We start from the raw sequence: 12,150 nt of genomic DNA, 5'->3' as shown, positions 1-12,150 counted from the left end.
AGACAAAGAAAACGGGACCAAGAGTCGAAGAAATGCGGCAAAGAGACTAGCAGAGTACATATACACAGTACTTTGTTTCTGTCCTCGTGGCGGTACTAATACGGTCGGGCGTCTTAATTTCTTTGTATAATGTATGCCGCAACTCCCGTCTTGTATATAGCCAGCTTCCCACTCTCGCTCTCTCCCTCGATCAGCGAACTTAGTGATCCTTTTCTCTTTTCTTTCTCTTTATCACGTCGTCTTAATGATCGCAATACGACCGAAAGAAGAGAGCAGTAACACTGACAGGAACTAATCCTTACCCGCACCAAAAAAAAAACCCGCGCTCAGTAATTAGCCTGCGATAATAACATCAACTCCGCCCGACAGTCTTCACACCCTTTCCCTGTACCGCATCGCATTAATCGATTTTACCCCCAACGCGGCTCACGCGCTCGACGTTTTGTTTTTCTTCTAAAAGTCGAAGCGTTCTTCTTAAAACGAAGAAGAAAAAAAAAAGATAGTGCCAATCCCGCAACACCTTAAGTCTTAACACATTCAACCTTTTCCGAGTTTGTTATCTCAGCCCAGGGTGTGTTCAGACCGCAAGCTTTTCGCAGGCTTTTCGTCAACATTGGCTTTGGCCGGTCCACCGAGAATTGAGATAAAATAGGGCGTGGGCCGAAAAATCAAACGAAACGTGCGCTAATATCGAATGGGATTAGACGACACGGAACATTGGGATAAGGAGGGGAAAAGCAATCGATGCCACTGTTCTCTCGGGTGAAATCCACTTGAATTGTGTGTGTGTGTGTGTGTGTGTGTGTTGGGGGGGGGGGGGGGGAGGGGGACTCGATATCTTGTCTGCAGAGTATTGGTTTGCGGGGGCATCGCCGGTTTGGAAACTAGCTCGATTGCTCCTGATGATGTGTGCAGTAATCCGATAAAAAGATATCGGCTGTCGAGTGCTAGCCGCTTTTTTTTTATTCAGCGATTCTTTTCTCACATACTACGCACTCGATCGCCTAGAAGGAAATAAGCGCCAACTTTTGAAATTGCTGGGAAACAGAGTAGACAGTCTATCTGCTAGATATACTGTGTATGCGGGCCCATAAATCGCCCCAGTGTTGAAGAGGTTTCTTTGTGTTTCCATGCCAGTTGTGCGCACATCGTCGACGACTTACGCAGGGCGATAAAGGAATTGAAGCGTTCACTAGCTTTCCCAGTCTTGCCTCTTTTTAGCGCCAACCAACTGCCAGCAATTCCCGCGTGATGTATGTATGAGGTTAAAGGGGAGGGTTGGGTGAGGGGTTGGGTTGGGTTGGGGGTTGGGTGGACAAAGAACTGCTGCTTTCCTTCATGAAGGCGTGAGTGAATAAAGTAAAGGGTTGAGCTCGGGCGGGGTCCGAGAATCGCACCCGACGGAGCTATTGTCGGGTGTTAAAGGAGTGTTTTGTTTTTCTGTACGCGTACATGTGTGTGTGTGTGTGTCTAGAACGGCCAAGTAGACAGGCCTTCTCTCTCTCACCAACTATTCCCATGCGAAACCCTCTCCCAACAAAAGACACTTGACTGCAAGGAGGACACCTCATATTGTTTGAACGACGGCACCGTTGACGCCAACCTCCCTCCTCCTTCAACCTCCCGCCTTCAACTTTTGAAATCTTTAACGTACACATCGCTTGTCCGCCAGAAACGTCCGTCTTTATTCACGCTCCATTTCTCTTGTGCACTGTGCGGGCTGCCTAGTGCGCGCGCGCGCGCACATCCCCGGTCCTTTCGTGACAGGAACGCCAAAAATAATAAAAAAAGGGACGAAAACAAAAAAACAAAACAAAAGAGCCGGGGGAAGACCGACCTAGTGTGTGGGTAAAGGAAAGGCAGCCGTTAGTCTAGTAAGTCGGCTCAACCCGAACGAAGCGACCCGGCTCACCAAGTTCGATGCGCGTTCGTTTGCTGGGCATGGTCTCACCGCGCAATCAACGGCTTTCTGTTCGGCAAAGAGCAAGTTGGAACTCTTGAATCTTGTGTCGTCTATACGCTCTGGAACTTGTTGACGCTCGCGTGTATTTATTTTCAGGTCACGAGCCTCAACAGGAATAGGTCACCGCATAAAAAAAAAAGTTTCTCGTAGGAGCCGTTTCCAGGAAAATGGACTGAAAACCGACATTTTCAGAATCATTCATCCATTGAAAAACGATCCCCCCACCCCTTTTTTGACGGCGAACATCCACAAGGGCAGAAGAAACGATCCAGCAATCGTGTCATGTGGACGAGGGACAACATTTTAACTTGCACAACGTCGCGATCGTTTCCCTTCATTTGTTTTCGTTCTTGTGCACTTTTCGTAATTTCTTCTCCCAGTCGATCCTACTTTTTGTTTTGATTCGTTCTTGTTAGTAGCGACACCGCACTGGATCGATATTTGATTCGAGTCTTAACAAATTCTAAAAGAGAGAAAAGTAACTTAAAAGAAACTTGAACGCCGACAAAGACGAAGGAAGAAGGTGAAGTTGGAATATAAAAGTGAATTCTGCTTGTGCACTCCCTAACTTACCCAGAAGCAAAGCAGCCGGCCTACGGATCAGTTCGTTACTCTTGAACCTATTCGAAAAACCCACCGGCATTGAATGTGACGAGATTTTTTTTTTTTTGGGTATCGCGTTTCTCTGGCATTTTCTCCGTCGTCCTTTTTCTTTTCGATCTTCAACTGTCTCCGGCGCAGACTGTTCGTCGTTAGTGAACGTTCTGTCGCGGCGGTCGCGTTTGCCGATGAGTGCGTGTTAGATTGTCGGAGCTGTGTCTTTGTGGAAAAAACAAAACAAAATCTCCCAAGAAACGTGTTGATCGGGGCCGGACTATGTTGGTGTCCAAGGCGGCTCCGTTCCGTGCTCTTTTGTCATTCCTTCTGTGTTGGACGTGCTTCAGTGGCTGGGCAGCCGTCCTTATGTTTTTTAGCCGTCCCACTGATTCGTGTTACCTGTTTCCCGCAGACAAACCGGACCCTTGCGCCGACCTCAAGTGCCCACCAGGAGCCAAATGCATTGCTACCCCTGACGCCAGTTCAGCCACCTGCCAGTGCCCAACCAAGTAAGTCTTGACTATTTTGTACCTTCAATTTCGCATTGACTGTCATGTTCGTTTTCCAAGTTACGAGTGTTCTGTGTAAAGTTGGACACATCGCACTGTAGTTGGTAAGCCGTAGGGCTCCAATTATAAATAGTAATACAGGATAGGATATGTTGATATTTTCCGTGTTGTCATCATCTCTTGTACGCAGATTAGCGTTAGCGTTTTCACGGCTTCCTTTCAAAATATTGATTTATGTATCATCTACCAGTGTTAATTTTTATATCACATTTTCCCTCTCCTTTTGTCTGTAAAATTTTTCCGTTCGTTGATTTCTTTCATTCGTTGGAATTGAATTTGCGTTTCCTTTCTTCTTTTAATCTCCTATTACAAAAGAAGTTCTTTTTATTTTCAATGTCATTTGGAGAAGGAAGTGCTCCGGTGAAGCTCGCGTCACCGTGCATGGATCTAATCCGAATATCGACGATAGTTTTTAGTTTATTTGACAGCTAGCCAATGCAACCATTCGCGAAAAAAAAAAATCCCAGGGTCGACGGAGAGGAAAACAATCAATCGTTGTAGAGCTTCTCCTACCGCAACGCACCATTCTCGTGAAGCGCCGTTTTTTTAAATCAAGTTTGGGAAGAGAGGCAACGCGGTAATATTGTTGAGTGGTTACGCCGAAAAATAGACTCCCAAAAGGATCGAATCTATAGAGTAGCCATCTAGGTGTTTGTTCTAGACCTCGTTTGCCATCAATTTCGAATGGTTTGGAATCTTTTTTTTTTCTTTCCGCCTCCCCTGTTCCTTGTTACACGACTTTTACGTAAACGTCACGACGAAAGAAAGAGGAAGAATTGCAAGAGGTGTGTATTTGAATTCGGTTTCGCCTATTACTATTCCCTTGCAAGATGAATACCTCCTCAATTGTCAGCTTTATGGCTTACTTTTATCCAGGTTGTATAGTATCAACGCTTCTTTCCCCCCCCCCCCCCCTTTGCTTCTTTTAAAATTCTGTAGTATATCTTTCGTTTCGTTAAAGTGAGGAAAGAAATGACGGGGGAAAAAAAGATGAAAGGAAAAGAGCAAAGGAAGATTTTTTTTTCCCGTCACCAACTCGTTATACTTGGTACAGTCTTTTTTTTTACAGAATATCTCACGAACGTTTTCCTTGAAAACTTCTATGCCAATGTCGCGAAGTACGTGTGACGCGTATCAACGCTCGGGATCGATCCGATTCGACAGCAGAGTTCCCTTGATGGCCTAACGGTAGTTGATAAACCCAACGGAACGGAAATGTTTTGGAGCTCCCGTAACTTTGCCCTTTTTTTCTTTTTATTTAACTTTCTGCTCTCTCCCGTCAGCGTCGCTATGACGAAGGGGAAGCGGAAATAGTAATAAACACGTCCTCCGCTATCTTGAATTATCCAATGTTTGATTGCGTTTCGACAAATCGACAATCTGATATGTGAAATCATAAAGGAAGGGCAGTGCAGGCGAACGCTTATGGACAACATCTGGAATTGCTATAATGCATTCAAATGGTACATCTTCTATCAAAAGTTTACTGCCTTGCGATTAAAGTAGCAATGATGTACACGGAAAGACAACACTGAATTATTGGGTTTAGGCAATAGTCGTGTTTGTTTTAAGATTAAGAGCGCTCTTTAAGTTCTCTATTCGCCCGTGAATCCGTGATAGGTACGGGTTCGACGGAGTTTCCTTTTTACTTGCCAAGTCTTTCCCGTGGTGACGGGCGCGGCGGACTGAAAACAGGAAGCCCAAGTAATCCCATCATCTTCTCTTGGCTTACCGGCATCCAAAGATCAAAGTTTTTATTTTTTTTTAGTGAACATTTTCAAGGGAATTTTTTTTTTTTTTTTCCGATTTATTTCTGGTTCGCTTTCTCACCGATTCACGAAAAGCAATATTTTGCTCAGGATTTTGTTTTATTAAGTTAGTAACATTTTTGTCATTTCTGGCCAAACGTTCATCTGACAACCAGAAGAAATTCAGCCAACCTTTCAATTTTGTCTCTTTATCAGCCAGATGATTTTTTTACCGTTTGAAAAAAGGATGGCGCGCTACTACGTAATTGACTAATTGTTTAAAACAGTTAATAGTTTACCACATGTGAAGTTTGAATCGCACGGATTTGAATAGGGAATCGAGTTAGGTCCCTCGCACAACATAAAAAGTACGGGAGACTATTCACGTTCGTTTTCCGTCGTTCGACCGACGTTCCTTGCTGTTCAGCGACATGCCAAAAATTGATAGATCATCCGCTGTCGTGAGCCGGAGCCACCCACCCTGACTTAGTGTACACTCATTCAACGGCAACTTAAACAAGAAAATAGAAACGTCATGGAGTAGCAGAAATAACAAATAGCACCAAACGGCAACAGCATCCACATTGAATACCAGTTTTTTGCTATATATATCTAACGTCATAGATGGTTGATGATTGGATCGAGGCAATAGAAAAAGAAGAAATAGGAACCAGAGCGAGAGAGAGAGAGTGAGGGGGGAAACGAGGCCGCCAGGCTAGTACATGTTTATTGATCGGTGCCCCTAAGCCGGGCAGACGCACCTTTACTTTTTCGTGTTGCCTTTATCCTTTTGGGTTGCTGCCGTATTGGATATGTTTCCCCAATGAATGTGTCCCTCCCACACGAACTACCACTTCGACACACACACACACACACAGCGTGCATGATAAAGTCAAATAATTCAGGCCTCCCTTCGACAATCTCTTCCTATTGCTACTCGATTCGACTGCTCGATAGAAAGACGTCATTGCATTCTCACGAATTCATCGAATTTTGAAGACGGCTTTGCAACGATCGCGGGGGATATCGCCTCATCTTCCTTCCGTCCTACAACTACCCACATACCTTTTATTATTAAAATCTTTTTCTGTAACTTCCGTCGTTGTCGTCTGCATTTATTTCCGTCATGAAACTTTTTTACTTTTTTAGTAAATACTAGCTTTTATATTGTTTGATATGACAAAATTATCTCTACATCTTTCGCTTTAGGTGCTCGAGCTATGGCGACAGTGTCGGTTCGCGGCCCATCTGCGGTGTCGATGGCAAAGATTACGCCAACATGTGTGAACTGCACAAGAGTTCCTGCTTGGCAAACCGGATGATTGCCGTCAAATTTCAAGGATCTTGCGGTGAGTCGGTCACGGCAGTGTTGACAACCGGACAAACTAGCTTTATTGATTTCCGTTTGAGTCGATTGTTATGACGTTCTACAGCCCACTTGACGGAGGAAAATATTATTCGTTTGAACACAAACAGATCCGTGCGCTTCGGTGGAATGCTTGTCGCCTTCCGTTTGCGTTTTGGATTCGGAAAGAAAACCTCATTGCCGATGCGGCGATACGTGTCCGTCGGATTTCCAGCCTGTATGCGGATCAGACGGAAGGAGTTATAGCTCGCAATGTCACCTGCAACAAGAAGCATGCCGGTCTCAACGACACTTGCGCATCCTTTACAAGGGCCTCTGTGAATCGGGTACGTATGGGTTGGTTAACCTCTCGAAACTGTCAAGATTTTCACCATTACAAAGACCTATGATTTCACCGCGAGGATGCATGTAAAACTTACGTACGTTGTAATCAGCTTAATAAGACCGAAACTTCAAGCTCCTTACCATCCTCACCATAGTCGACGAAAGTGTTAGAACAGGGGGAAACAGAAATTCTCTTGTAGAAACCTTGGAGTACAGCGGTTTTCAAAGATTTTGAAAAAAATGCAAGTCTCAGTTTTGGTGGACGTACCCCGGGTGAACGAGTCCGAATATTTCGTTTCGTTGTCATGCCTTTATCTTGTCATGTATTTGAAACGGAAGGCAACCAAAAAACATGCAGAGGGAAATAGCCGTCGACCCCATCTGACACAGTGCACGCAATCTGGGAATACTGTAGCCTAATCCTGTTTGCCATCAGAACCGAAGATGCGGCATGAGGAAATCCAAATTTTTTTTTAAATAGACGAAGAGTTACCCAATCGGATTAGTGCGGAGAACCTATTCCAAAGTCCTGTGCTATTGGACGGTGACGGTTAGCTTTTATTCGTCTCGGTTTGGGTCCGTTTTCTTCGCTAATTCCTGACCTAAGCTTGGCTGTCCTTCCGCTATACAGCGTGACAACAATATCGCTCACTCTACAGATAATTACTATAAAGGATCGTGTTTGCTTTTTTTATTCCTCGTTGGTTTTATCCGCACCATGACAGGTGTGCACCCATGCAGTAAGGCCGGTTGCGAACCTGACGAAGAATGCCAAGTCGACGAGAAAGGAATGCCTCAATGCCTGTGCAAGGGACCTTGCCCGCCCATCCATCGGCCCGTGTGCGGTTCGGATCAGCTGACGTATTCATCCAACTGCGAGCTCGAGCGCGAATCCTGTTTGCAGAAGCGAAGCATCAAGTTGCTGTACGAAGGAGTATGTGGTAAGTTTGCAACCGTACTGGCAGCAACCGTCTGCCTTATTTTGAAATTGGGGCCTTTGGGGGGTACTTTCGTTATTTTTAAGTTGACCTTTTATTTAAAAAGTAGGGCCGGAAAACCTCCTACGCATCTCGTTCTTGCCGCACCGTGAGCAGGAACTGTTATGTATGAGGGCCAGGGAAGGGGATAACTAAAAAAGAAAGAAATTTAACCTTTTTGCTCCTGTTTGTTAAAAAGCTGAAATCCCTGTATGCCTAACGGCAATACGATTATGTGCTCGGCGGCACGCCATTCGTTCCACATATAGAGGAGACAGACAGTAGTTTCCATTCTGATTCTGTTAGTTTTTCTTCCGCAATTCTGAAATACGGACACTGTTCAAACGAACGTGTGGGGGATCTCTCATTCTCCTTTTCAACTGTTCATGGTATTTTCCAACTGAAGGCACACACAAAGTAAAGGACGGCACAAGGCAGGAGATTTAATTGGATTAAAATATTGTCTTTTTTTTTTTTACTATTTTTTTTTTTAGGTTCTTCAGAGGCGTGCAGCAATTTCCAGTGCCCAACGGGCGGATATTGCGTCGAAACTGCATCGGGTCAGCCGAGTTGCCACTGTCCGCTATGCGGCGGCGAGTGGGATCCCGTTTGTGGCACGGACGGTGTTACCTACACGAACCCGTGCCGTCTGCGATACGAGTCCTGTCGTCACAACAAGAGCCTCTCTATTGTCTACAAGGGCCTTTGCAGTAAGTCAATATATTCTATTTGCTCAGTAAAGATGTTGCTGCTATTAACCATTAACCCAAACACGTGCAAAGAGAGAGAGAGAGAGAGAGAGAGATTTTCCCTGTGTCGCTAGTGAAGCTCTTTGTTCTTCTCAGTGCGCGTCCCATTCACGACAATGTAATTTTTCAATTTTGTTATTGGCTTTCATCCGAACTACATTGTAATGGTAATTTTGTTTCTATATGCTTATGCATTCACGGTCTACGCAGGAACTATGTCAAACTCTGTCTCTCCTTCATAGTGTCTTTTATTGCTATTCTCATAACTTCTAAATTCTTTTCTGATCTGACGCGTACGCTGCAGATTTGATTGACGACACGAAACAAGCAGGTAACGACACCCACAAAGTACTTGTTGTCGTGCATTGATCAAAGTTCTATTTTAGTTGCCGTGACACTGCATAGGCTCGTATAACTTTGATGCACAGTAGACTACCTCAGCAAACTAACCTTAGTAAATTTTAGATAATTGTGTAGATAAGAAATCAAATAAACTCAAAATAATTCTTTACAAGTTTTGCACTATTATACTGCAAGAGAACTTTCCCCCAAAAACTTGGCTATTTTCATTTCATTCTGTGCTCGTGTATGTGGTTATACATAACTTATTTGCAATATGGAATTAAGGTTAGCCTTGTTCGTTCAAAACGAATTTTTTGTTTAACTTAGAAATCTACAGTATTTCTTTTCTATTTTTAGTTACTAAGCTGATTTCGTAGTCGTTCTCATGTCACACGCATTTGGCCGATTTAATCTCACGACCTTTATGATGTACAATTGTGCCTTATATGTGCCTTTGTTCTTCTTCCACTTATAGTATACGCATAGTCGCATGATACGTTCTCTTTCTTTTCGTTTTACTGACGAACTCTTTTCAACTTTTCTTGCAGACGGCTGCGATAAGAAGAGATGCGATTTCTACGCCACTTGCGAAACGGACGAAATGGGCCGAGCCGAGTGTGTCTGTCCCAAAGCTTGCGCCAAGGTATGTTTTGAACTTCGCACATTCCACGTAAAAAAAGGATTGACGATGACAGACGGAGCCGACGCCCGAAATTTCCTGTCACAATAATTTATTAACAAAAGTTTTTGGTTACTTTTCATTTCTTTTTGGTTTCCTCTATGAATCCTGCTTCTTATAGATGGCCATTACCGAAGTCTGTGGCACAGACGGCATCACTTACCGTAATGAGTGCGAGTTAAAGCAGGCCGCTTGCCGTAATCAACAGTTCATCGTCGTGGCTTCGAAAGGCGACTGTGGTAAGTTCTACTTAATTATTCGTTACGATTCGCCTCCTATAGTGTAATAGCCTAGGAGTGTCGCATCTTAATTATTGGTGTGTGTTTTTTTTAAGATTTGTGTAATAGAGTTCACTGCGAACACAATGCCCGATGCGAGGACGGAATCTGCGTGTGTCCAACCAACTGCCCTTCCCCTATTGAACCATCGGACCCGCAGAGTGTCGGTGACGTGGGAATTTGCGCCAGCGATGGTCGTACCTACCTAACAGAGTGCCATATGCAGCGTGCTGCATGCGATCATGGGCTAGTGCTGCAGGTACTTCACACGGGACCTTGCCCGACTCCTCCGGCTGATCTAATTTTGGCCGCTTCAGACTATCACGATTCGTCTACATCCCTTTCGAATCCCCCTCACCATTCAGTTGCTCGAAAATGCCACTGCAACAAGCAAGGTACATAAGATAACACTAGCTCTAGGAGTTGCTCATTCAATTCTTATACGTATGCTGTGCGGGTTTCTACGTCTGCGGTTGGGTGCTGAGTATAAACTTTACTGGTCTTCAAAAATTTCAGGGTCTTTGGATGGAGCTTGCGACCCAGTCACGTTGCAGTGCCGCTGTCTGGCTGGAGTGGGCGGCAGGAGTTGCGATCGATGTCTTTCGGGGTACTGGGGCATCCACTCTATTGGAACAAATGCCAACGGTTGCGAACGTAAGTTTACCATCGTCCATTTGCACGACGTCAATGTACCTTTACTTTCCTCTTCGAATGTGACCTCAATATTTTGGACATTAATGTTGGAGATGGATTTGCTATAAATGACTAATGAAGCCGAACGAAAAAGAAAAAGAGAAACTATATTTTCTGACGGTCCCAATTCCTAATACGGAACAGCAGATTTAATCCATCCTTCCATATGTTCTACTTTTAGCTTTTTGATTATTCATTAGTTCCTCATCATTTCTTATTCATTTGTTCTTTGTTGCGTTGCAGCTTGCGATTGTCATCGACTGGGATCGATTCGTGCCGACTGCGAACAAATGACAGGGCGCTGCGTCTGTCGAGCAAATGTCGTTGGCCTTAAATGCGATCGTTGTCAGGACGGACAGTTGGTGGACAAAGTGCCAGGAGGGTGCGGCGGCTACGGTGGAAACGGCGGAACAGGGAGCGGACCCGACGACGCGCTTGAAAGTGAATCACGTCACTGCTCTGATCTGACTTGCCGTTTTGGTGCCATCTGCCAAGACTTGCAGGGTCAGGCAGTTTGCGTGTGTCCCATGGACTGTCCAGTGGCCAGTAGCGCCGAGCAGACAGTTTGCGGATCGGACGGCGTTAGTTACGGATCGGAGTGCGACCTTCGATTGGCTGCTTGCCGCAAACAACTCAACGTTGTCATGGCTTATGAAGGCCCTTGCTCTGACGATATTATTCATACTTCGGCTGGCATTTCGCCGCTTATGGCTGCCGAGTCGGAAATGGCTGTTTCGAAGGCAACTCGCCATGTGCAAGAGACGGACGTGGCCCTACTCGATTGGGGGCGTCGTGACATCGTTTCTCTCAGTCAAGTCGGCTCGCAAAAGGCTAATGAGTACTACGGTTTTTCGCAGCCGGTCTGGAGGCCCACGGCAGCTAGCGTCCACGTCCATGGGTATCTGGGGGAAACTTGCATCGACGATAGTCAGTGTAAGTTGATATCAAATAGTGGCTGCTTATTTGGAGTCTGCAAGTGTTCGGATGGATTTGCCGAAGATTCGAATAGCAAATCTTGCGTCGGTAGGTCATTTATCCTTAAATTGCTAGAAATCTTCGTGAACTATTTAATGATGGTTTTCTTTGTATTTATGCACAGCTAACGTCGCAACAGTTTCCGGAATGGAAGAATTTGGACCGGCCAAAATATCTTCCTGCTCTTCGTTTCCTTGTTTGGGTGGCGGAACCTGCCAACCATTGGGCATGGAATCTTTTGTCTGTGTTTGTCCAGCTGAAAGAACGGGATCGCTTTGTGAGCGCGCCCTTTCTCAATCAGGTGAGTGGAAATGCAAATTTTTACTTTACGTTTAGTTGTTTAACAAAACCCTATCCATTTTGAAATTATAGACGAAGAAATTGTTCCAGCTGAGACACCTGCCTTTCATGGTCAATCATTCGTCGAGCTGAAGAAAATGAAAGCCCAAGACAAGTTCGCAATGGAAATCGAGTTTAAGAGTCTGTTGACGGATGGTATCCTGTTGTACGCGCAGCAGAGGAAAGATTTTGACGCTGACTACATCTCGCTGGCAATCATAGCGGGGTAATTAATAATGAATTGTGTTGTTTCCTTATTTATTTGATTACACGTGGCTTCTCTAACTTGTTTACTGTAGGCACGTAGAATTACGTTTCAATCTCGGTAATGGACCAATCGTACTTCGCTCCCTGCAACCGATTCGGCTGGGTCATTGGCATCGTGTTGTGGCACAGCGCTACCGACAAGACGGTTGGCTTCGCTTGGACGATGACGAAGATGTTGCTACCACGTCACCCGGAGAACATTCTACTCTTGACTTAGATACCAACTCCTTTCTCGGAGCCGTACCTTCTCATCTGGCCACAGCCAGGTACGCATCCATAATTGA

General features: G+C 45.0%; 1 protein-coding gene across 8 annotated transcripts in view; it reads left to right on the top strand.

The window, feature by feature from the left end:
• LOC124344079 (agrin-like) overlaps positions 1 to 12,150 on the top strand; it is a 50,756-nt gene that overhangs the window by 35,589 nt on the left and 3,017 nt on the right. For 7 of the 8 annotated variants that reach the window (XM_046797491.1, XM_046797490.1, XM_046797486.1 and 4 more), the window contains 14 exons: positions 2,973 to 3,069; positions 6,087 to 6,226; positions 6,354 to 6,569; positions 7,293 to 7,508; positions 8,039 to 8,254; positions 8,598 to 8,624; positions 9,184 to 9,278; positions 9,436 to 9,553; positions 9,649 to 9,987; positions 10,109 to 10,246; positions 10,529 to 11,308; positions 11,385 to 11,561; positions 11,633 to 11,825; positions 11,899 to 12,132. In XM_046797491.1, coding sequence (XP_046653447.1) covers positions 2,973 to 3,069; positions 6,087 to 6,226; positions 6,354 to 6,569; positions 7,293 to 7,508; positions 8,039 to 8,254; positions 8,598 to 8,624; positions 9,184 to 9,278; positions 9,436 to 9,553; positions 9,649 to 9,987; positions 10,109 to 10,246; positions 10,529 to 11,308; positions 11,385 to 11,561; positions 11,633 to 11,825; positions 11,899 to 12,132 — 2,986 coding nt within the window. The remainder of the gene's footprint in view (positions 1 to 2,972; positions 3,070 to 6,086; positions 6,227 to 6,353; positions 6,570 to 7,292; positions 7,509 to 8,038; positions 8,255 to 8,597; positions 8,625 to 9,183; positions 9,279 to 9,435; positions 9,554 to 9,648; positions 9,988 to 10,108; positions 10,247 to 10,528; positions 11,309 to 11,384; positions 11,562 to 11,632; positions 11,826 to 11,898; positions 12,133 to 12,150) is intronic. The other variant, XM_046797487.1, reaches the window with a different exon arrangement.

This window comes from Daphnia pulicaria, chromosome 6 (assembly GCF_021234035.1).
Source record: "Daphnia pulicaria isolate SC F1-1A chromosome 6, SC_F0-13Bv2, whole genome shotgun sequence".
Lineage (NCBI taxonomy): Eukaryota > Metazoa > Arthropoda > Branchiopoda > Diplostraca > Daphniidae > Daphnia > Daphnia pulicaria.
The sequence above is the reverse complement of the archived record's forward strand: the minus strand, read 5'-3'. Positions and strand labels throughout refer to the sequence as shown.